This window comes from Malus domestica, chromosome 10, assembly GCF_042453785.1.
Source record: "Malus domestica chromosome 10, GDT2T_hap1".
NCBI classification, from domain to species: domain Eukaryota; kingdom Viridiplantae; phylum Streptophyta; class Magnoliopsida; order Rosales; family Rosaceae; genus Malus; species Malus domestica.
Genome location: NC_091670.1, coordinates 43,254,764 through 43,276,992, shown reverse-complemented (window position 1 = coordinate 43,276,992; position 22,229 = coordinate 43,254,764). Strand labels below are relative to the sequence as shown.

The 22,229-nt window shown below is 37.1% G+C and overlaps 6 protein-coding genes across 9 annotated transcripts; 3 read left to right on the top strand and 3 right to left on the bottom strand.

Annotated features, from left to right (window-relative positions):
- The first annotated feature begins 4,099 nt into the window (after window positions 1-4,099).
- On the top strand, window positions 4,100-6,271 carry LOC103446815 (uncharacterized). The gene is made up of 2 exons (XM_008385959.4): window positions 4,100-4,483; window positions 5,627-6,271. The coding sequence occupies exons 1-2, from the start codon at window positions 4,105-4,107 to the stop codon at window positions 5,959-5,961; spliced, it is 714 nt and encodes a 237-aa protein (XP_008384181.2). The 5' UTR covers window positions 4,100-4,104; the 3' UTR covers window positions 5,962-6,271.
- Window positions 6,265-7,472, bottom strand: LOC103446814 (acyl carrier protein 3, mitochondrial). 2 transcript variants are annotated; one of them, XM_029087699.2, is made up of 3 exons: window positions 7,337-7,472; window positions 6,672-6,880; window positions 6,265-6,572 (listed from the first exon to the last, which is right to left on the bottom strand). In XM_029087699.2, the coding sequence occupies exons 2-3, from the start codon at window positions 6,867-6,869 to the stop codon at window positions 6,390-6,392; spliced, it is 381 nt and encodes a 126-aa protein (XP_028943532.2). In that variant the 5' UTR covers window positions 6,870-6,880; window positions 7,337-7,472; the 3' UTR covers window positions 6,265-6,389. The 2 variants fall into 2 exon arrangements, with proteins under 2 accessions (XP_028943532.2, XP_070662552.1); XM_070806451.1 differs by having other exon boundaries at window positions 6,672-6,984; window positions 7,337-7,429.
- Window positions 7,473-8,371: 899 nt separating this feature from the next.
- On the top strand, window positions 8,372-12,081 carry LOC103446812 (SNF1-related protein kinase regulatory subunit beta-2). Its single transcript, XM_008385954.4, has 4 exons — window positions 8,372-8,892; window positions 9,619-9,794; window positions 9,898-10,060; window positions 11,564-12,081. Exons 1-4 carry the CDS (start codon window positions 8,698-8,700, stop codon window positions 11,888-11,890), a joined length of 861 nt encoding a protein of 286 aa, XP_008384176.3. The 5' UTR covers window positions 8,372-8,697; the 3' UTR covers window positions 11,891-12,081.
- Window positions 12,082-12,480: 399 nt separating this feature from the next.
- On the bottom strand, window positions 12,481-15,074 carry LOC139188745 (oligopeptide transporter 3-like). The gene is made up of 3 exons (XM_070806450.1): window positions 14,821-15,074; window positions 13,471-13,918; window positions 12,481-13,349 (listed from the first exon to the last, which is right to left on the bottom strand). The coding sequence occupies exons 2-3, from the start codon at window positions 13,690-13,692 to the stop codon at window positions 13,053-13,055; spliced, it is 519 nt and encodes a 172-aa protein (XP_070662551.1). The 5' UTR covers window positions 13,693-13,918; window positions 14,821-15,074; the 3' UTR covers window positions 12,481-13,052.
- A 915-nt stretch (window positions 15,075-15,989) lies between these two features.
- LOC103446811 (uncharacterized) lies at window positions 15,990-19,013 on the top strand. Of its 2 annotated transcripts, XM_029087695.2 has the most exons (7): window positions 15,990-16,455; window positions 16,544-16,624; window positions 17,469-17,519; window positions 17,611-17,696; window positions 17,876-17,908; window positions 18,084-18,205; window positions 18,369-19,013. In XM_029087695.2, the coding sequence occupies exons 4-7, from the start codon at window positions 17,643-17,645 to the stop codon at window positions 18,823-18,825; spliced, it is 666 nt and encodes a 221-aa protein (XP_028943528.2). In that variant the 5' UTR covers window positions 15,990-16,455; window positions 16,544-16,624; window positions 17,469-17,519; window positions 17,611-17,642; the 3' UTR covers window positions 18,826-19,013. The 2 variants fall into 2 exon arrangements, with proteins under 2 accessions (XP_028943528.2, XP_070662550.1); XM_070806449.1 differs by lacking the exons at window positions 15,990-16,455; window positions 16,544-16,624 and adding an exon at window positions 17,268-17,360.
- An 825-nt stretch (window positions 19,014-19,838) lies between these two features.
- LOC139188893 (thioredoxin O, mitochondrial-like) lies at window positions 19,839-21,900 on the bottom strand. 2 transcript variants are annotated; one of them, XM_070806934.1, is made up of 6 exons: window positions 21,387-21,900; window positions 21,211-21,261; window positions 20,997-21,079; window positions 20,812-20,853; window positions 20,439-20,533; window positions 19,839-20,271 (listed from the first exon to the last, which is right to left on the bottom strand). In XM_070806934.1, exons 1-6 carry the CDS (start codon window positions 21,805-21,807, stop codon window positions 20,046-20,048), a joined length of 918 nt encoding a protein of 305 aa, XP_070663035.1. In that variant the 5' UTR covers window positions 21,808-21,900; the 3' UTR covers window positions 19,839-20,045. The 2 variants fall into 2 exon arrangements, with proteins under 2 accessions (XP_070663035.1, XP_070663036.1); XM_070806935.1 differs by having other exon boundaries at window positions 19,839-20,325; window positions 21,387-21,880.
- Window positions 21,901-22,229: the final 329 nt, after the last annotated feature.

Sequence of the window (22,229 nt, the reverse complement as noted above, 5' to 3'; positions counted from 1 at the left end):
TTAGCCATCAAAAGTGGATGGTAATACTAATATAATTTGCTAAATTTGCTACTTGATGCTTTTGGAGAGGGTGGACTGTACTTACAGAGTGGAGGAGTGATGGCTAGCTATAGCTACCTCGAATCTTAGGATGGGGTTGTGTTGTGGGGGATTTACAGTGCTTGGTTTGTGACAAGTGCGATGGTCTTGGGCCGTTTGTTTATCGAGAAGATTTTGACACCTGACTTGTGCTCAAGCTCTCACACGTTTACCCATTTATGGTATACAGATGAAACAAGCTCACACGTCGTGTTTGGATATAATAATATATAAAAAATTTGCACATGACAATAAATTAGGTAAAGAAGTCATGTGATGGTGAACTTGTTCTATGTAAGTAAATTAAGTAAAGACGTTATATGATGATAAATCTGTTATATGTAAGTCTTTCTCCTCATCTACTACACATAAATTTTTTAAATAATACAGTTGTTGTTTTGGAGAAACTAAATGGCCATGTATTTTTGTGTTTTTTATTTTGTATGTGCCAGGAGTGTGACGGTGTCGAGAACTATCTTTTTATGTATTATCTATTAGGTCTAGTTTTGTATTGGAATTAGAGGGAAGAGATGTCTTTTGAGAGAAACAAAAATACACGAGCTATGTATTTTCTTCTTCCTGTAGCAGATCTATTTGTGTGCAAATAATTAAAATTGGAGTGTTCTCATTCATCTTTCTAGCTTATTTTTCTTCACGCCATCGTTTGATTGATTTTGAGCTAGTATACTGTATTATACTATGGCTGATTTTTACAATGTTGGATGTAACTAGAATAATCTAAGCCAATAATACATTGTTGACTTGGCTATAATTACTAATTTAGGAAGTTACATAACAATCCAAGGTGTGGGAAAGTTTAGCTCATATAAGAGTTTATAGGTCTTGCCACTAGTACTATAGTCTAGTGGGATTCCTCCTCACTGATTAGTGAGAGGTCTTAGGTTCAACTCTCGTCAAATGCGACTTTTGAACCAATTTATGCTAGCCCATTGTGATGCTAAGCCCACCCTCATTCCCTTAGTGTAGATAATATCGATTTGTTTAAAAAAAAAGAAGAAGAGTTTATAGGTCTTGTGGAAGGGTACTTAAACCCCATTCAACTTGACGAAGTATAATTACAAGCAAATCAAAACCAAAACAATGTAGGGCATTGTACATAAATTGAGGCTGAGACTTTTTTGCGTCAGCCTTACGTTTGAAGGACATTCCAATTCATCATGCAGTTACAAGTAGCAGGACTAGGACCCCAACTCCCCTGTGTAATATGCACATATGATGACCGATGATCATGGATCCACTGTTTACATCCATCCAATCATCAAGATTATTTATTTATCTCAAGTTTTTTCATATTTGTGCTACAATTATCACGATCTATATCAGTATTAAAGGTATGATTTATTTTGTTGAGGTGCCAATATTTAATTTAAAGGTATGATTAAATGATGATTTATTTTTTTGAGAAGACAGTATTAAATTTAAAAGTATGATTAAATAGTAAAATAAATTGGAGCATCATGTCCTAATCACACTTCTTAATTTGGTTAACCATCATAACCATCGCAGCTTAAATTGCACATTAATTTGGTTAACCATCAACAAAATAATGAGATGGCCTGTCACTTTGCAATTTATATGTAGGACTCAACCTACACAATATGGTTTTTGTGACGCTATTTGCAAGTTTAAATATCATAATTTGCAGCGCAAGACCTTGTATTTGTTTAAAACTGGCAGAGGAAAACAAATGATCTTAAGTCACGATAAGGACGAAAGTGATGCAACAAAATACAATTCATGATAAAGACATTTTTATTCATAAATTTCGTGTAACTTACAACCACTAAGGAGTCACATTCAAGAATCATTTAAATCCCATAATATTTGTTTTGAAAGAAAAATAATATAAAATTATTGTGGCTGTCAATGTTTTAGGAATATATATTTTGAGTTAGAAACAAATTAAAGGTTTCTAAAATGCATCTAAATATTTTAGAATTTACGCATCTAAATATTTTAGAATTTACGCAATCTTGATGCTGATTACATCAACATCAGCATCAGAGGCAACACATGAATTACAAATAAATTCTTTGCATTCTCAGTCTTTGCTTCATTCTCTAATCTCCAGGTTACTTTCTTTCACTGAATTTAAGAAATCACTTTTCATTTTTGGAAATTTGGTGTATGAGAAATGCTAAGGGGAATCTCCCAAAGTGAAATTTTCTATGGACTCTTTGTCACCTCATGTTTTTTGCACAATGTTTTATAAAATTGACATTAAACTGTAGGATGGCAGAGAGTATGAAGAGTCCCATTTTTTAAAGAGTCCCCCTTAACATTTCTCTTATGTGTATATGTGCTTGGGAAGGTTGTTCAACGATAAGAAACAACTGACAATTTCAGTTAACAATCTCCCAACAATGTGAGAATATTAATGTTATTTTGAGGCAAATAGAAGGTTTATTCCTATCAACGTGCATGGCTCTACCTGTGAACGTAAGACTAATTCAGCTATAGCCTATACATATATATACTCATATCATACCGCAGATTTGTTGGGTTGCAAAGTAAGTGTAATGATCTCCCACCCAAACAGAAAAATTGTTTTGATTTATTTAATTTTCTGAGTTTGCTAAAACGAATACAACTATACAAGTTTATGTATTGGATATAAGATTTCTATCGATTAAACTTAGGTTAAAGTTCCCCAACCTTTTGATCATTTTCAGGTTAAATTATCTGTGTTGATGTTTTGGAACAAACCTATCCAATATGTATGTTCCTTAATATATATTTGGAGGGAGGGAAGTGCCCTTGCAAACTGCCTTACTTCCAAGTTGATGACTTCTGAGACGTAAGTGTGTGTTGCTTAATTAATTAATTGAATCTTAGTAAACGGATTTTGTTTTGTGCTTAAAATCTGATTAACAAAAGAATACGTAGAAGATAAGAGTAGGCTACCAACCAACAAATTAACTTCCCGTCCACCTCTCCTACTTCTTCCGCCTTTCTACACCTTAACCTTTCATGTATTATGTGTATAAGGTCGTTAAGACAGATATACCCTCCATTTCGTCTTGCTTTGAATAACCTTTTGTTCTGTTTGGGTGGCAGTATCTTCATTACTCAAATGACCAAAAACCACAACCTTTTTGGCTGTTGGTATGCCCTCGAGGTTGCATAGAGATTAGGGGTGGAAAAAATTCCCGAAAATCCAGAACCGAATCGAAAAAATCCTGATCCCAAACCAAAAATTTACCAAACCGAAATTCCCGAACCAATTTCGAAATTTCAGTACGGATTCGGGATTGACTTCTCGATATTTCGAGAATCCCATACCGAACCGAAAATATATATTATTAATTATATATATATTTATACATATATATGATATATATTATTCTTTTATAATTGATGCTAGTTGTTTCTAATTCATGCTCTGCAACCAGGAATGCACTACACCTTGCATATTTTTCATGTTCTATTTGATATTCATTTGGATTTTATTATTGCTGCTATCATGGCTGATGATTTTAGAAGGCTTGATTCTTTTGTCTCTCAACATATTGCCAAAAGGGTTTTAATTAATTTGAATTTTGACTTGATAAAAGCAGCAGTCAAGCATGCCAGTGTTCAATTAAATGGTAGTGTGAATGAAATGACATTCCTAGTTCATGAATGTGTTCTTGAATTATATATTTGAAGAATAATTCATAATTTCATATTTTAATTTGGGATTCCCGATTTGTCCCGAAATCCCGAAAATATTTCGGGATTCCCGAAAATTTGGTTTCGAATTGGTCTTCAAATTCCTGTCCCGAAAAATTTCGGTTTGGAATTCGGGATACTAGTTTCAGTTTGGTATTCCATACCGAACCACCCCTAATAGAGATCTGTCTATTTAGAGGGCAAAAGGGTAACTCTATCAGGATGTAGGTAGGAGACAAGGACTGCGAAGGTACGTAATATTAACCTTCTATTGAGGGCATTATGTGGAATTTAAGTGCGACCAATGCGAGGGCATTAGCTTTCTATAAAACCAAAGCCAAGGGAGGAGGACTGATGATCAACTCACGTAAAGGAAACACAAAGAAGATGAGCTACTACAATATTTGCGGCTGCAACAAGCTTGTCAAGATGAGCTACATCATTTTATTCAACTTGTTGATCATCGGCAGCAGCCTCATAACGCGATCAATTTCAACGGCGATGGAGGATATTGGTGATGAAATGAATAACGACCTGTTAGAGCAGCTCATGTCCAGCCAAGAAGATATGATGCAGGTTGCTGGATATGGAGAAGAAAAGCTTTCCACCGTCCTTATTACAGGCTCAGTCCATTGCGAGGAGGCTTGTATTAATCGTAATAATTTGAATAGTTTGCATTCTGATCAAACTGATCGTGATCATCAGCTTCATCGTCATGCATGGCCTCTACCAGGTTTGTATCTTAACAATCCTGATAGCTCTATATATCTACATACGAATCTAAATATATATGTTTGCAGCATATATAGATTAATTTCCTACGTCATGCAGCTAATTGCGTACGTGCTCACGTGCTCTTGATTTTGTCTCTTCCATTCTGTGACAAATATTAACCGTTTATTGTTAAAGTTCATGCATGCATTATATATCACCAGCTATTTACATGGCAACAATTTAGACTAGCCACTCCTACAGTATAATACCACTAGTACAGCTCCCTTTTCGTCCATTAATTTTTACTAAGATATATCCTTATTAGTTCATAATCTCAGATTAATAACATTTTAGCTGAGGAATCCAAGCTCAGCATGTCAATAATTTATAAGTTTGTGAGTTTGAACTTTAGGGTTATGAAATAAGAATGAGTTACAGGAAAAAGTTTAAAGTAAAATCTGGCGGGTTTGAACTGAAATGGATCCGAGTTCAACTTGATATAGGATAGGATTATGAAACTAAAATTTGAATTAAGAGGTCTCCCAAGAGTTCTTGCTATCAAACACAATATTATATATGTAGCCACCACCTTCGTTATGGTTTGATGATTTTCTCAATACACAAACACACACACACACACTCTCTCTCTCTCTCCGAATAACTGCTCTTTAAATTAAAGCAATCACCTGACATTTTGATGTTCACGTTGGACTAGTGAAAATTAACTTCTCCTTCTCCTAATTGATTTGGACATATAACATAGTTAATGGATTTCTCTAGGGACAAATATTCATTCAAGCTTTCCGAAAATATAATATATACTAATACAAATTATACCAGTACTATATACTATCATCCAACAACTATATATGGACCTTACAGAAAGAAATTCACGATCAACTTTGTAACGCTAATTAAGCTAAACTTTATTTGACTTAGATGAAAAGCAAAAACGTTGCTTTACACATTTTGTGGTATATTTTTTAATTCGGGGATACAATTGCACCGAAAGCAACCATTCAGCTGAAAAAAAAATAAGTGAAAGCGCTATATACTTGGCTCAATGAGATAGAATCATGTAATTAAGTCAGGTTATGATAATTTAATTAACAATTTCCATTAATTCTAATATTCCTTTTCCAATTAACTACAAAATCTGCAGGAGCTTTGGTGTCTGTCAATTGCCGTGTTAGTGGGAGGAGAAGAAAATCCAGTTTGGCACAAGGCGTCACAGATGAATTCGGGGAGTTCATGATTGATCTTCCTTCCAATCTACATGCAATTCCCAACTTGGACAAAACATGTTGTGTTAGAGTACTTGGGATACCAAAGAACGCACAATGCCGACCAGCTTCTGTCAGGAGGCACAAAGGACTCAAACTATCGTCGGTTGGTAATGGCATCCGAACCTACACCGCCGGAAGGATAAGGTTCCAGCATTTGACCTCTAAACCTTCACAAGCATGCGTTGAGGAAGCAAGCAACAATCAGATGTGATCATACAGATCCATTGCATATTACACCGGGATCCTGGATGGCGCTTCAGTCACAGCATTGAGATGCAAGGGTTTGAACTCATCGTACTGTTATGTATATACGTTTATAGGAAAAGTGCGAAGATAGATTCATCCACTTAAAAATAACAAAAAGAGGAAGTATAGCAACACTGAGATACAGGGGTTTGAACCAATTCTACTCATCGGATGTGAAGTATTAGCATAATGACAGATATCATGTATGTAAATGCTTCGGGAGATGAATATCATATGATATAAGATATGCGAATTGAGAAGTGTGATCTTAATCAGTCTCAAGGTTTTACCTACATTTTTATAGCTTTAAAATAAGGCTAATTAATGTCATGTGAAAATCCCAAAAGACATTTTGAATACAGAAATCATATCCTAAATGGGAATTAGGCAGGACTAAACACACTTGTGCTCAGCTCCAGAAGTTATGTATCTTGCAACATCAGCACAGCAGGTCAACTTATCGGCTTTCTCTTCAGGGATTTCAATGGAGAATTCTTCCTCAAACGCCATTACGAGCTCCACCCTGTCTAAACTATCCAGGCTTAAGTCCTTTTGGAAATCAGCTGTTTCAGTAACCTGTAGAGGGATCAAATTTAAGAACTACTTAACATGACGTCCTCTAATGACAGAGAAACCAATTGAACAAAAACAGTAGGAATGAAATAAGATGACTACCTTAGATGCATCAATTTTGTCAAATTTCTTCACCAATTTAATAACCCGGTCCTTTATTTGATCAGCGCCGGCACCTGCTGCTGCACACATGTGGCGGCTCAGAGATTTGATCACATGTCCTCTCTCGGTGGGCAAACATTTGTCGGCTGAACTCCCTACCCTCACATGCCACAAGATGGAATTCCTAATGCTTTGCATGTTGAAAAGATCTGATATTGAAATGCAGAAAGCATCAAGATTGTGACAATTTGAGACATCAACAAGTAAGGTTTAAGGAATGCAGCATTGGGGGTGGGAGAATCGAACTCGCGACCTACGTGCAGAATAAATACTCTTAAGCTACAAGCTTCTAGCTTTAGATTTCTGTCTCTGAGAAAGTACATCTGGGCTATGAAACTTTAATTGCAGGATTTTGAACACTAACTCAAATCCCCCTGATTAGTTAAAAGTAGACTGCTTTGTATTATTAATCCTTCCTAGAACTTGATTCGTTAAAAGTAGACTGCTTTTATCAAAGAAAACGGAAAACTATGGGGACAAAGCCCAACAGCATTTCAATTTAAACACAGCATATGATTTGAACCATAACCACTAATCAAAATCCAGAAAATAAAACAAGAAAGAGCAAAAACAGTGAATTGAAGTGGACAAGGGACACAACGTACGATGAAACAAAGCAGACTCGCGAGGCTGCCGCTCTAGTTCGCTATCGGTTTGCTCGAATGCCGCACGCCGCTTTTCCCGATTTTCAGGTCGCTTTACGAGGTGGAGGCCTCTTGTCTACAAATTAGGGGACGTTGAGATAGGCTTACCTATGTGACCTTTTGGATCCTAGTTAATCTATGTCAAAAAGCCCAACCCAACCCAGCCCAATACGCTCTCTCTCACTTTTATTCGTTTTTTCTTTTAAGACACGAACTTTATATTTGTTCTTTACCTTATTATTTTGATTTACGATATTCAAACTCAAAGTGAAGGTGAATGATTATGTTATCCTAATCAAGTGATTTTATTCACATTTGCGTCCTTTTTGTTTTGCTTCTGAGCACCAAATTTATTTCTACATGTATGCGTTGGTAATTAATCTAATGGGAAAGAAAAGTCCATTCCCCAAACTCAAAGGAAAGAAACCCACTTTACCCAAAAAAAAAAAATAATAATAAAAAATAATAAAAACCCCAAAATGAAAACCAAAACACAATTATTTGTTGATTTTATAACCCAGTGTGATGATTAAAGAGTGTCCTCAACTCAAAGTGTTGTGGGAAGTGAGTTTTGGGAGGGAGAGAAAGGCTTCGATTAAAGGTAAAATAATGTAAAAGTGACAAAAGAACTCATTGAGTTATTAATGTATAACCGTTAAAATCTGTTTAATTTGATATAAATATAATATAGATAGGAGAATGACAATGATGATGATTGTATAAGAAAAACGATAAACTAAATAGATCTTAATAAACATTAACAACCTAATAAATTGATTTGTCCTTTATTAAAAGGGGTTTGTAAAAATATATATGATGTGAAAAACATTTCCTCCATTAAACCAACAATCTATCTAACGTAATACTCTTCTTTATTTATACCAATTTACCTTTACCATTACCATTACCATTACTCATCAATCAACTAATTTCCATTCCCTTCGTTTTTTCACTTTTCTTCTTTCCATCTGCCCGCCCTGCCCCACCTTCCCCTTTGTGTTGTTGTTGCTGAGTGCCCCCTCTTCTTAATGTAATACTCTCTCTCTCTCTCTCTCTCTCTCCTCTTTCTCCTCCCTTCCCTTCCCCTTCCTTCTCTCTCGTTCTCTCTCTATATAATATATAAAAACGGGGTTGTCTTTGTTGGGCTCTATTTTTTGAGTTTTGACGCCCAATCAATCAAATTTTTGAGCTTTGTGGGATTTAAGGTTTCATCATATGAGATTGGATTCCAGTTCTGCAGAGTGGGTATTATTATGCATCAGTAATTTCGTTCTCGTCGGTTGGTGCTTGTTGCTAGCAGAGGTCATATCCAAGCAATCGGGATGGGGAATGTGAATGGGAGAGAAGATGGGGATGGAAGCCCCTCAGCGGCCGAGGAAGATAGCGGTGCCGCCGGCAGCTTGCAGGAGGGCCCTGCCCACGGCGCCCGTCTTGTTGATGGGTCCGCTGAGTTGATGGGTCAATCGCCTCCTCATAGCCCTAGGGCCACTCACTCCCCTTTGATGTTCACTCCCCAAGTCAGTTCCTTTTTCTCTCCTCATCTGTTTCCTCATGTCACTTGGTTTCAAGGTTTTTTGCTTTTCTTAAATTTTCCACGGAGATTCAGATTTTACCCAACTGCCATCGAATTGCTTTTTTTCGTAGAATTGGGGGCCTCTATGATTCAGCTTAGAATTGCTTGTGTGAATTATGCTGTGCAATTGTTCTTTCCTTTTTATTGATATCTTGCTGAGAGGCGGCCAAATCATACAATTTCTTGTTTCTTTGTGACAAGTCTGTATTTTGGATCATTGTATTACCAAAAACAGAGATTTGACTTGTGGTTTTCCGTGAGGGTATGAATTTCGGATCATTGTAGCAGCAGAAACTGAAAAATGAGTGGTCAATCGGTGGGAGACATTGCGTGAAACCTAGTAATAAACTTTGATTCCAACATCCTTCCTCCTCCTCCTCTAATTCTGAAATTGGGATATCAGTTTGACATGAATCTGTCTCTTCGTGCAATACTAACACTTAAAGTTTTAATGTTAAGATCCTTTAGAAATACCATTGTGCACCAACCCATTGGTAATCTGCTTTCTGCTCAACTATATATGATAAACTCAGTCAACTCCCTGAAAACGTTTTCCTTACTTGTACTCTTGCCAGTTACCCACGCTGATGTATTTTCTTATTTTTTGATCTTCATCGATCCATAAGTTTCTTCCTCTTGTTCAATTATTATTATCGTCTTCTTTTTCCAGGTCCCTGTCGTTCCCTTACAAAGACCAGATGAGATACAAATTCCAAACAGCTCGTGGATGCAAACGTCGGGGTTTGAAGACATGTGCTGTGAGCAAGGAATTCCAACTATGATTACATGGAGCTATGGTGGGAAGGATGTAGCTGTGGAGGGATCATGGGATAATTGGAAGACAAGGTCCCTGAAAATAAAAGAAAGAATAAATAGTATTCTAGACTATGAATATAGTTTGCACTATGTGAACTCTTGCCTAAGTTCTTTATTCTATCTTGTTTTTCAGATTGGCTTTGCAGAGATCAGGGAAGGACTTCACTATTATGAAGGTACTGCCATCCGGTGTTTACCAATATAGGTTTATTGTTGATGGGCAGTGGAGATGTTCTCCTGACTTGCCCTTGACCCAAGATGATGCTGGCAATTCTTACAACCTTTTGGACTTGCAGGTAATGATTGTCATCTCTTCTTAGGTTGATACGTGTTTTGAATGAGTGTGACAATCCCATTATAGTAGCTCATAACTGTTTATAATCCCAACCTGAAAGTAGTATTACCTTCTTTTAGGATTGAATAAGGGATTGTTTGGTGTTTATTATAATATCATCATTCAGGAACGGTATTCATCCGAATTTGTTAAACCATTTGGATATCCTTTTTTAGCTTAATACTGTTTATGCTTTTTGTTCCAGTCTGAACTTAATTCTGTTTATGTAAGTCTACTTTTCATGATTTTGATTTCTGTTAACTATTCAGTGATGATAGTAGACCGTGTGGACTAGGGAATAACAGTTATATTGTGTTGATGATATTTCTCGTATTCATGCAACCGATATTTCATATTCAATAGTCCATAGTCCATACATATAACCTTTCCTTTTATACGTACCATTCAAGTTGTCCGTCATTAGCGTCTAATTTCTTCAGTAACAATACTGTGTTCTTATTTATGTGTTTTGAAAGCGTCAGTATTTAATACCTTCACCATGCTTAGCTGTTAAATTCATGTTTACTTTTTAGGTAGACTGCTTTTTCGCCTCCATTGCATATCTAATTTCTGTTCATAAAGCTCTCTATCCAAATTTCTGTTTTTAAGCCTGCGCAAAGCTGTCTGCAAAAGAGAAATTTGCATTGAGCCCAATTAGTAGATCAGGTTGGACTTGGGGTCAGCCTCTAACTTGAAACACATTGATACAAGACAAAAACCAGGGATTCCCTATATCTAGTATGACTCCTACCAAATTGTTAAAACCTCCCGAAACCTATATTCAACCCTAATCGATATGGGGAAGACTAGATCTCTGTTAAAAAACTAAATGATATTTCATAAGGTCCTGTTCAGGTAGCCATTGTCTTTTCCAGTGAGCTGTAACGATCCCTTTCTTTCATGTGTTGGTTTGGATATTACATAAAGAGCAGGCAGCTAAAGTTATTGTATATAGTACTAATAAGAGAAGGATCAAATTACAGCTGATTAAAACTTCTTTCTGTGCACCGCTCTACTTTTAGTCAAACTTGGGAACGATTAGAAATTTATATGCCGCGATTAAAAAAGAAGTGCTCTAAATGATAATTTTGTTATTGTTTTAATGTTGGAAAAGAGCGTGAGTTTATGGATCAGACTAAAATGACATTTCAGTTGAGGTAAATTTAGCACTTTTTTTCGTATGCGTGTATGAGAGATTATTGAAATTGCACATTTGTATGAGGATTTTTAATCAATAGGTTGTGTTAAACTTTTCTTATATATTTTTCTAAATTAGTGCCGTCAGTTGTAATTCTCTATGATGGCATAATGGATACATGTAATATGCAACAGAATGCGTCATATTTTCTGGGTTGCCTGAGTCTTGACCTTTGGTTTTAAGTACGAGTGTATAGAAATTGTTTGAAAACTGGGCTTGGCTGCTTGAGTCCTATAAGCTGATTGATATTGTTGGATTCTTCTGCAGGATTACGTCCCAGAAGACATCGGAAGCATTTCTGGTTTTGAACCTCCCCAGTCGCCGGACTTAAGTTATAACAACCTGCAGCTTGGATCTGAAGATTTCGCGAAGGAGCCCCCACTGGTTCCTCCACACCTACAAATGACACTGCTGAATGCACCTTCATCTTACATGGAGATGCCGCCTCCTTTGTCGAGACCTCAACATGTGGTACTCAATCATCTTTACATGCAGAGAGGGAAGAGTGGACCATCTGTGGTGGCACTCGGGACAACAGAGAGGTTTATAGCGAAGTATGTTACAGTGGTTCTCTACAAGTCCTTGCAGAGATAAAAAAAACACGCACACAAGTGTCTGTCTGGACTCAATGGTTCCCATTATGTAGTTAGTTTTATATCAATTTCAAAGTCAAATGCCATTTCCATGGCGTCGGTTTATGTTCAGGAAGGATTTGTCAGGTGAAACTTCAAGATTGTATTTTCACACAATTCCATTGCTTAATGACCATTGATCCATTGGCTGTTTGTTTCTCTCCAGTTGTTTTTTTTTTTTTTTAGTACATCGAACCTAATTTGTTTCTCTTCAGTTGTTTTACAAGAAAATAGGGTGAAAGAATGAACTTTGCTGACAACCGTTGTCACCCTATCTGCATTTTCTCTAATTTGTCTGATCCCCATTTCTCAAACCTGCCAAGGTCGAAGGGATAAGATTTCTGTGTCTAATTCATTTGCAAGTTAACATCCATTTCTTGTTATCCAGTTGGAGAGACTTACATGCACCGCCTGATGCGCCACGAAGGTATCAAAACTTAGAAATTTATATTGTCCCATATTTTACACAGGTTTAAAACCTTCTAAACAGATTCTGCTCAAAAAACCTTCTAAATAGATGGAAAAAAATATTGAAGAATGGGATCCAGCACAGAAACATAACATTATACCCATTCATTCATATTAAATTGATTCTAAAATAATTAACAAGAACACCCATACATTTCATCTGAATGATACATTTCTGGTTATACTATAGAGCATTAAAAACTAGAACAGTTCCCAACCCTGAAATCCTCCCATATGCTAAGAGCGCACTATCTTCCCTTCCTCCACAACTTCGACGATAGCCCTCCTCCCTAGCTTTTATTCTTCAAATATCTCTTTGTTCCACCATTTCATGGCTATTTAAAAAACTGGACATCCTTCAACGTGAATACCTGGTGCAATGGGGCATGTCGCCAAAGGACAATGATTGAGTTCAGTCCCCCACCATTTCAATTCGTACTTCGGATTCTGCAAGGCGAAGAATAGGAGGACACCCATGAAAGCTGTCCTTGCATCCAACGCTGCAGACAGGACATAGTTGTATTTCTGCCACCAATGCTTGTGGTATTTGAACACGAAGTAGTTGAAGACACCTCCGGTGGTAAGCCAGCTTGCTATGTTGGTGGGAGTTGCAGGCGGCATCCTCACAAAGCCATAAGTGATGATTGACATGTTGATCAAGGGAATCCATTTCTTGTCTGGGAAGATTTGCTCATTACCCAAATTGGAACCGGCAAGAAAGCTCCAACAAGGAATAGCCACACCAAGTTCCTATACAATCCTCCGGGTCCAAATAGTCGCCTTGGTCCAATCAGAACCCATATAACAGAAGCATCGAAGGTGTCTCTGTGTTTAGGACAAGTCCACGGGCTGTTTGGATTGTGGGATTCAACATCGCATATGTTCTCGATGTTTTCCAGCATCCACCATGCAACTGCAAGGTTCACAATACCGGCAAATAGAGTTCCCACCAGCTGGGAAAAAACATTGTGAAATGTCAGTTCAAAATAACACAAGTGTCAAACAGGGGAATAACCACCTTTAGGAACAAAAACAGAAAAGGTTAAGCATAGCTTTCTGTGCTGAATCAAATACCTGAGCAGTGTCCATGCACCGAGGTGGAATCTTCATATAGTGCCCAAGTTTGAGGTCAGACAGGAAAGAAAGGGCATGGACAGTGCTGATTCGTCCGTAGATTTTGAAAAGCAAGTTTACTGCGATTTTTCTGGACCTAAAGGCAAACTGCGGAGAGAGTGAGCACTTGGTGACTATTTTGTTGGAAAAGAATTGCATGAGTGGAATAAACATGACATCCATTCTGCTATTATTCCTGTTGTCAGGGATCTTGTTAGGATTGTCTGTGATTTTAAATTAAAAGGAAAACATTTTAGCTAGTGTCGATAATTTGTGTTAGACGGGAACCCATGTAGTTGTTATATTTCGTAGGTTAGGAGGAGATTCTGGTTCAGTGGATGATGATTTTGGCTTGGAGAAAACGCTAATACCTCTTTTTGCAGGTTCCTTGTCTAGCGGATTTCTTTACCTGCATTCGTGAAAAAATATAAGTATTTGTATTTTTGAAGTTTTATTTATTTTTCATTTGAAATGTTAAAATTGTGTCTATTTAATCAGTACTATTATTTAATACATCTCGCTTGATTACTTGCTTCAAAACCACTATGCTCTTACGAGTTCCGAAGTGAGAGTTTGCTGGAGGTCCTATGTTGTTAGACACGTATTGGAGGGAGCTAATTTGGAGAATTCGTGGAAGACGAACTCATAGCAGAAAAGTTGTCATTCCACAATGGCGAACTGCATTATATTCCTTTACACAAGAGAATAGCATTCTAAAAACAACAATTTTTCTCCATTGTGGAATGTAATGCAGCACAATTTTCTCCTATGAGTTCGTCTTCCACGAATTCTCCAACGTCTATGTAACTACTTCATGTTTGACTTTCTACTAGGTCTCTCCAATACATGTCTAACAACATAGGACCTCCAGCAAACTCCCACTTTGGAACTCATAAGAACATAATGGTTTTGAAGCAAGTAATCAAGCGGGCTGACACAATTTTAACAATCCAAATAAAAAATAAATAAAATTTTCAAAAATACAAAAACTTACATTTTTTCTCAAAGGGCACGTAAAGAAATTCACAAGACAATCAGGAGGAACCTCTAAAAAAAGATATCATCATTTTCTTCAAGCTAAAATCATCATTCACTGAACCAGGGTCTCCTCATAACATACGAAATATAACAATTACGTGGATTCCCGTTTAATACAAATTATTAATACTAGTTAAAATGTTTTCCTTTTATTTAAAATCACAGACAATCCTAACAAGATCCCTGACAATAAGAATAATAGTATAATTGATGACATGTTTATTCCTAGACTTATGCAATTCTTTTCCAGCAAAATAATCACTAAGTGCTCACCTCTCAGTGCACAACAGTCTGACTTAGGTCCAGAAAAGTCACAGCAAAATATTTGGTCTTCGTCCGAGGATCGTCGGGTGTTGGAGAGAATGAAGAGAATAGGATGGAATAATCGATGAACAGGGTAGGGTTAGGGGTAGGGTTTGGGTAGAATTAGAAACAACGTGCATACGACGATGGAGGAGAACGCCAACATCAGCACCTGGCTATTGCCCAGCAACTGCCGTATCAAAAACCCTAAATTCCTCTTCGCCATTATCTGCCTCTCACTCCTCGCTTCTTTTGGTTCTCTTCTTCCCTTGGGTGTTTTCTGTCAGCCATTGGTAGCCTCTACCCATGTAGGCCAGGAGCTGCTTCTGACTGCTTTGGGCTGGGCTTATTGGGCCCTTGTTTCTAGAATTTGACCAGCCCCAGCACATCTGAGAGGTTTCAAATCTCATTGCCCAACAAATGATTTCACCAGACCACCCAACCCCATGAAGGGAAACATGATCAGCCTGTTTCAAGGTATCTTTCTAATTGAAATTGGCCTAACCACAAGTTTCACCAATAAGAAAATGATCTCAGATCAGTTGCACAAAATATAATCTAACAAAAAAACCCATTAAACTATCACATCCAGAAAACTTCCTAAACCAAAAAAAAAAAAAAAATCTAAAGCAAATGTGCACAGTTTGCAACCAAAAGTTTCACATTGTTCCCTGAAGTTAAAAAATGGAATTGAGATTGACTAAAGGGTGATTTGGGAGTGAGGTGTTTAAAAAAAAGCATCCTTGAAAAAAAGCTGTGAGGGTTTTAGATGTTTGGTAAACTGAACAAAAAAGAGCTTATTTTGAAAGCTGCTGTGAGAATAAGCTGAAATCAAAGGAAAAAGCTGAAACTACTATTTGCAGCTTTGGAAAACTGGCTTTTTTTTCAAAGCACACGGAGCTACAGTGCTCCTTTAATGAAAAGATTCACTATCAAACTATTTTTTTTTTTCAAAAGCACTTTTACAAAAAAGTTTACCAAATACTCTGCTGATTTATTTTACATCCGTTTATTCTCACAGCACAACCGCTTATTCTCACAACAGCTTTTTTTCACAGCACAGCAATACCAAACCAGCCCTAAATATGTAGTTGAAAAAGAGATAAACGCAGTTTAAAAAAATAAGTTGAGATTAACGGGCGGTTTCATTAGACATTCCTTAATATTATATTGAACCACGTAAGAGGTGTGTATTTGTGATTTGGAGAGGCAAATTTATTGCGGATGATACTGGGAGACCTCTAAAGCCGAGTTCAAAGAAAACGAATCGAGTGTCGAGAGATCGAGAGATAAACATGGCGAGGAATGGTGGGGTTTTTATACGACAGACTTTGCTTGGAATTGGAAGTGGCATAGGCAATGGCTCCTATGGCTCCTCCTCCTTCCAAGTACTTCGTCGTCTTCACAATCCTAAGTTTTTTTCAATTTGTATCCAAACCCTAAATGCCCTAACTTCGATCCCAACCACACCATCTTTGTCCATGTCGATTCATATTACTTCCACACCCAAATCACCCGTCTTGCTCGATTCCCTTCACTTTCTGCAACACCGAAGACGGCTGTCCTCGGCGCCCGCCCCGTCCCCGTCCCCGTCCCCAGCCCCAGGTAACGCTCCTTTCTCTTTGTCTTCCAATTTCTGCGATCTGATGATGATTTTGTTGTTGCCACTGAGACTGCTGTGTATTTTTTATAGCAATTAAATTTCCACGCCCCGCAGACATCGTCATCTTGTGGAAACAGGATCAAGTGGAGAGAGCAATACAAAAAGTTCAAGGCAATCATTTCTCTACTGCATCATCATCATCTGTATGCTCATAACCTTGTATAATGCTCATAAAGCAAGCTAATATTGAAAACTTCAAAGGGCTTCAGCTCTTCAAAGACCACCCCATAAATCTCATAAGAAAAATATGCGAAACCTCCACAACCCTTTCGGTTGGGTGAATAAGTATAATATTTGGCTTCTCGATTATCTTACAACTAAGTAAACAACAATGCGCTTCCTAGTTTCACATTGCCATTGTTTAACAAAGACCCTGAAAATATTTTCAAAGAAAGGCTTGAGTTGGCCTAATTAAAACCTTTACAATTATAATCCAGTAATGCAAGTTTCTAGCCTTGTGACCCCAAAGTAGGGTTTTGACTTTCTAATAGTAAAGATAATGCTCTTAGAGCAAGCTAATATTTCTATTCTCATGAGGTTAGTCCTTTGTTACTACTCCCCATCCTGTTTTAAGTATTCTGGCTGATGGCACCCTGTGCTTATAGCCAAGCCTAGGCTCTTCTTATTTAGGCCTAACTTTGCTTCGGCTTCTCCCGTAGGTAACAAAAGGAAAAAAATCCACCAAAACTACTGGTCAGAGAAAACTAAAAATAACCATAGTTAGCACTCATCATGGTTAGCCGCAATATATGAACTGGAAATACGCAGATTCCAGCTGCACACACAGTCCACTCGACAGGGTTCCAGTTTATACGTAGCCAAGGAAATGAATGCCAAACCCATCCCTGTATTTTTCTTGTATTCATTTTCAAACTGTTTTTCTCTTTTTCTTTCCTCACATGTAATATTATATATGCAGTTCTTAATTGTTATTATTATTTTTTAATTTTGATAGATGGATTATTGCCAGCAGTTTTCTACTTTGCTTCGCAGATATGTGTTGATTGTAAGTTCTAATAAGCAATTTTTATACATGAATCAATTTATTTATTGTAAACTGCTCCTTCACAAGTTATATATGGACTCTTGTTTTGCAGCCAATCTTTTTGGATCTCCAACCGTTTGAAAAATGAGGGAAGAATTCCCACATGTATCAGTATACAAGTATGTGCATACTTTTGAGGTATGTTATTGTAATCTTGACTTCTGTTAACCTGGATCGTTTGGGAACTATTTTAGTCATGTTGTAGATGGTTGGATCGTTTGGGAAGATACTGTGTGTCTTTTTCCGAATCTAGTTATGGGTCTTAAGGTTAATGAATTACTGTATTGTAGTTGTAACATTTTATAGTCTATTTACAGGACGACTTGCTGGGAATGAATGTAATGTTTACGGTAAATGATCGTATCCCCTTCTTTTTTCTTTTCTTTTATTTTTATGTTATTTTATTTTTTAAAGAAAACCCTGTAAATGTGGATTCGTATTTCATAGATATAATTGTTTGGCATGTAATGTAACCTTTGTTTTTTTTTTTAATGCTTTCGTGATTTTGTGTCCATTTTGCTGCAGCCAACATTCCATTTCTATCAAAATGGGAAAAAGGTAGATGAGATTTTTGCCAATCCCTATCAAAATAGGACGGCAGATGAGATTCCTGACCTCGTGATGGAAATTTGTGAAAAACTGTACAGGTAGTTATTTTCTAAATAACTTTGCATTTGCATGAGGTTGCTGCATAATTGTGAATACAGTCATGTATTGGTGACTGCCGGTTGAGGTTTCTGTTTTTTATGGTTCAAGTGAATTTTTCTTTGAATGTGATTTCCCTGCGTTGATTTTTTATCTCAATGGAAGGCACGTCATCCAGGTTGAAACCACTCAACCTATGAGCTCATCTGGGAAGGGTAAGGGGAAAAGGAAGAGGAGAACTTATCAACAACTTTTCGTACAAGCTAAGACAGACGAAAACGAAAATGACAAAGTAGTTGCTTTAGGAGGGGGGAAAGTGGGAGGTGCTTTGGCATTTGCAGAACAGAGAGGTGGTGCGCAATTGTCACAGAGGAGAGGTGCTGCGGCGTCATCAGAACATAGTGATCGCCCTATTGCAGCGGTTGATAGCAGTGGTAGTGCACCTTCATTTGATGAAGCAATGAAGGCTGTTGTATCTATCCATGAGTGGCGTCACGAAAAGTATCTGCGGTGGTATGCAAAAGGGCTGTTTAAAGCTAACCCTGAGAAGAAAGCAATGTGCCTGAAGGTTGTGACAGATGATAAGATTGCTTGGCTACTAAGTGACGCGGCTGAGGATTAAGTTGGACTTGGATTGTACCGGATGCGATGTACTTAAAAGTTTGATTACTCATTATATCATGCTGTTCACGTTATGGTTCCTAACTTTTGTGCTTGTTTAAATTTGGTCTTGTGTTGTACTCTAATTCAGATAATCGTGGTACTAGGATTGATTAATGTTGAATATTTATCATATGTTTGTGTTTGCCATTTTGTGTTTCCCAAGTATTGTTATTCACCTAATAAAAAATCAAGTACTCCTAGCATCCGTCAGTGCAAGATCCATATTTTCTGTTTCGGAGCATCGTGTTCGGTTATGGGCACATGAAATCATTCGCAATGCACAAAGCAAAAATTTTGGTGCATTATGATCAGTGGGGATTCAGGATTTTAACATCGGTTGGTCTCAATATTGTAGTTGAACTATCTGAAATCGGTTGGAACCATCCAAAATTGAAGTTGAACTATAGCATTATCCAGGATTTTCACGTGTTATATCGTTTTATACTTCTCCGACCCTACTTAATGAGATAAGGCCTTGTTGGTGTTGTTGTATATCGTTCCATACTTCAAATTTCCACACATGGATTGTTAAAAAGAAATCATCTCAATTAATGAAGCTAATGTATATGCATATATCCAAACTAACTCACACAGACTTGGTCAGATCAATATAAAAAATATAAACTACATTCTAATAATCATAGCAATATCTATAGCTTGTTATGAATCTACGGATATAGACACGACTCTCCTCTTAGAGATGCCCTCTCAAGTACATTGATTCATACAAAATATCATAAACACCACGGATATAAAAATAAAAATTGTGCAATGGTACAAATAGCTCTCTGGTTGATCCGATGAAATACAAAAATACTAACTGGAGCTTTCGATTTCGTTCGCTTTCTCTCTAGTTTCTACTATTTCTAGTTTTCTTCATATTGTTGTACGAAGACCATCAATGGAGGACTGCTTCGTACTTTTTTTATTTTTTGAAAAATTGAGACGTTAGTTGGGTATAATGCTGGAGCATTTCAAATTGAAGCATCTGTATATTAGATAGATGATCACCAGAACCCACATACTACTAGAATTAATCAAATAAATAACAGTTCAACATATCAAATCTATCCCAGAGTCCCAGACATTTAAGTCAAACGTACCATTAAGCGCACATTACTCGGCCATTTCGCAATGGAGCCATTCAAGCTTGGCCCGATCATCTTCCAACTCACAGAATCACTCCCTCTTCTCATCAGATGTAAATAGTCCTTTGGCAAACCACCACAACTCGCTCAAGGGATTTGCCTCAGGTAAAGACTCAACCATCTCCATCACTTTGGGATATGCTGATGCAGGAAACCTATTAGGAAGTACCTTGCTAAGATTAGACGGATCAACTTCTTCTTCATTCTTAACTGCCTTAGGTCCTTGTCGTCTTCTCCTTTTCTTCATCCCAGATGGACTTCAGAAACGTTTAGTTGCAAGTACACCAGATGAGCATTCAACAATAGGTTCACTTCAGAAACATGTAATTCATCCATATATCACAAAAACAGAAACAAAAACATCACAGTTGGAGAAAACTTGACTTGAACTGTGCAAATTCAAAAGAGCAAAGAAACGAATTACCTGTAGACATTTTCAAAAGTCTTTATCACGCGCTTGATGGATCCAGTGGAAATCTCTTCGACCTTTTCCCCATTTAGATAGAACTGGAACGTTGGCTGCAGCAAATTGAAAAGCACATTGGCACCAAGCATAAACCCGTTTTTCAGATGAAAGGAGGAGGGGTATATATCAATATCATTCGGATTCAACAAACTGCATACTCACTCCCTGTTTACATATTTCTAAATTATTTAGTTGCAATGTGGCAACTGTTAAGAAATACACAACCCAAATTGAAATAATTCTGAGAAACAACAAACACAAGAAAGAACATAAACGAAGTAATAAGTAGACATTTGCATTCAAACAAAATACAAAGGATTGAGTCATTTACCGACTTAAGACCCAAGAACTGCATTGAGAAAAGCATCCCACACTACAAAGATAAAATAACAGTTAACTGTCAGGTCTACGATTTAGAGGCATAACAAGAAATAATGGCATTATTCTTCTGTGTTTGACCTTAATCTCAAACGAAAGAAAATACTTAGGAAGATCAAATTTAACACAAGACCACACCTGTTCCAGGGGAAAAACATATATTGTTATATGTTTAAACTGCTCACACAAGTCAGGGAAGAATGGATGTATCCCTTCAGAGGCTGCACCGCCCAACAAGTAAGTAAATTCATTACTTGGAAAATAAAAGAAACAAAACTGACCATTCATATAACGCTGATCAAATGCAACAACAAAAATGAAAGTAAATTCATGGATCACGACTTAGACTTACTTTTCTTGCAACCATGAACCGTGAAGAAGAGAACCGATGGAAGGCGTTCATCTATCTCAATAATGAAAATGAATTAGAAAATTTTATTCACAACCAGTCCTTCATTTTCAAAATATAAAAAATATATATAAATAAATAAATTACAAGTGAAAAAAATATAGAATAAAAATTAATACCTCGAATTTTTTTTAGCGCCTTATCATAACCAAACTTAGAATTATAGAGGACAGTGTTTGGTGGATATGGAGGTGGAGGTACTGTAGGAGGTTGCCAATACCAACTGGAAAATGGAGGTAGAGGAGGACGTGGAGGTGGGGCTGAATTCGAATCTTTTTTTCCTCTTTTTTTGGGCAACGAATCCGAATCCGGTTCTGACTCGAATATATTTGGTTTTCGTCGGTGTTGGAGAGAATGAAGAGAATAGGATGGAATGATCGATGAACAGGGTAGGGCTTGGGGTAGGGTTTGGGGTAGGGTTTGGGTAGAATTAGAAACAATGTGCATACGACGGTGGAGGAGAAGGCCAACACCAGCACCTGGGTTGTTGCTATTGCCCAGCAACTGCCGCATCAAAAACCCTAAATTCTTCTTCGCCATTCTCTCCTCTCGCTCTTCGTTTCTTTTGGTTCTCCTTTCTTTTTTTTTGTTTTTGGCGAAATTTTTAGTTGCGACGGAACTATATCAAGTGTTTTAACATGAAGAGAGGGATGAAATTTTATTTTTTTAAGTTATTAAATTTGTCGGCACATATATCTTACTATTTATTTGGTGACATATGATATAGGGGTAGGAACGGTGCGGTTCCACCCTTATATTGGAATCGGAACCGAAAATTATCAACAGTTTAGTTCGGTACGATTTCGCTTAAATTTATTACTATAATTTTACGGTTCGGTCTAACCCGGTTCCGATTCGGTTCTTGCCGATTCACGGTTCCGAATACTATTTGAACACCAAATCATCATGCATTCAAATACATCTTTTAAAACTGATTATATAAAGTTACATATAACACATTT

Coding starts and splice junctions, on each gene's coding strand:
- LOC103446812 (XM_008385954.4), top strand. CDS start 8,698: ATGGGGAATGTGAATGGGAGAGAAGATGGGGATGGAAGCCCCTCAGCG. Junction 8,893..9,618: donor CTTTGATGTTCACTCCCCAA/GTCAGTTCCTTT, acceptor TTCTTTTTCCAG/GTCCCTGTCGTTCCCTTACA. Junction 10,061..11,563: donor ACAACCTTTTGGACTTGCAG/GTAATGATTGTC, acceptor ATTCTTCTGCAG/GATTACGTCCCAGAAGACAT.
- LOC103446815 (XM_008385959.4), top strand. CDS start 4,105: ATGATCAACTCACGTAAAGGAAACACAAAGAAGATGAGCTACTACAAT. Junction 4,484..5,626: donor TCATGCATGGCCTCTACCAG/GTTTGTATCTTA, acceptor CAAAATCTGCAG/GAGCTTTGGTGTCTGTCAAT.
- LOC103446811 (XM_029087695.2), top strand. CDS start 17,643: ATGAGGGAAGAATTCCCACATGTATCAGTATACAAGTATGTGCATACT. Junction 17,697..17,875: donor AGTATGTGCATACTTTTGAG/GTATGTTATTGT, acceptor GTCTATTTACAG/GACGACTTGCTGGGAATGAA. Junction 18,206..18,368: donor ATTTGTGAAAAACTGTACAG/GTAGTTATTTTC, acceptor TCTCAATGGAAG/GCACGTCATCCAGGTTGAAA.
- LOC139188745 (XM_070806450.1), bottom strand. CDS start 13,692: ATGGATGTCATGTTTATTCCACTCATGCAATTCTTTTCCAACAAAATA. Junction 13,350..13,470: donor GGTGCATGGACACTGCTCAG/GTATTTGATTCA, acceptor GTTTTTTCCCAG/CTGGTGGGAACTCTATTTGC.
- LOC139188893 (XM_070806934.1), bottom strand. CDS start 21,807: ATGGCGAAGAAGAATTTAGGGTTTTTGATGCGGCAGTTGCTGGGCAAT. Junction 21,262..21,386: donor GGCGCTAAAAAAAATTCGAG/GTATTAATTTTT, acceptor TTATTGAGATAG/ATGAACGCCTTCCATCGGTT. Junction 20,854..20,996: donor ATGTTTTTCCCCTGGAACAG/GTGTGGTCTTGT, acceptor TTATCTTTGTAG/TGTGGGATGCTTTTCTCAAT.
- LOC103446814 (XM_029087699.2), bottom strand. CDS start 6,869: ATGCAAAGCATTAGGAATTCCATCTTGTGGCATGTGAGGGTAGGGAGT. Junction 6,573..6,671: donor ACAAAATTGATGCATCTAAG/GTAGTCATCTTA, acceptor ATCCCTCTACAG/GTTACTGAAACAGCTGATTT.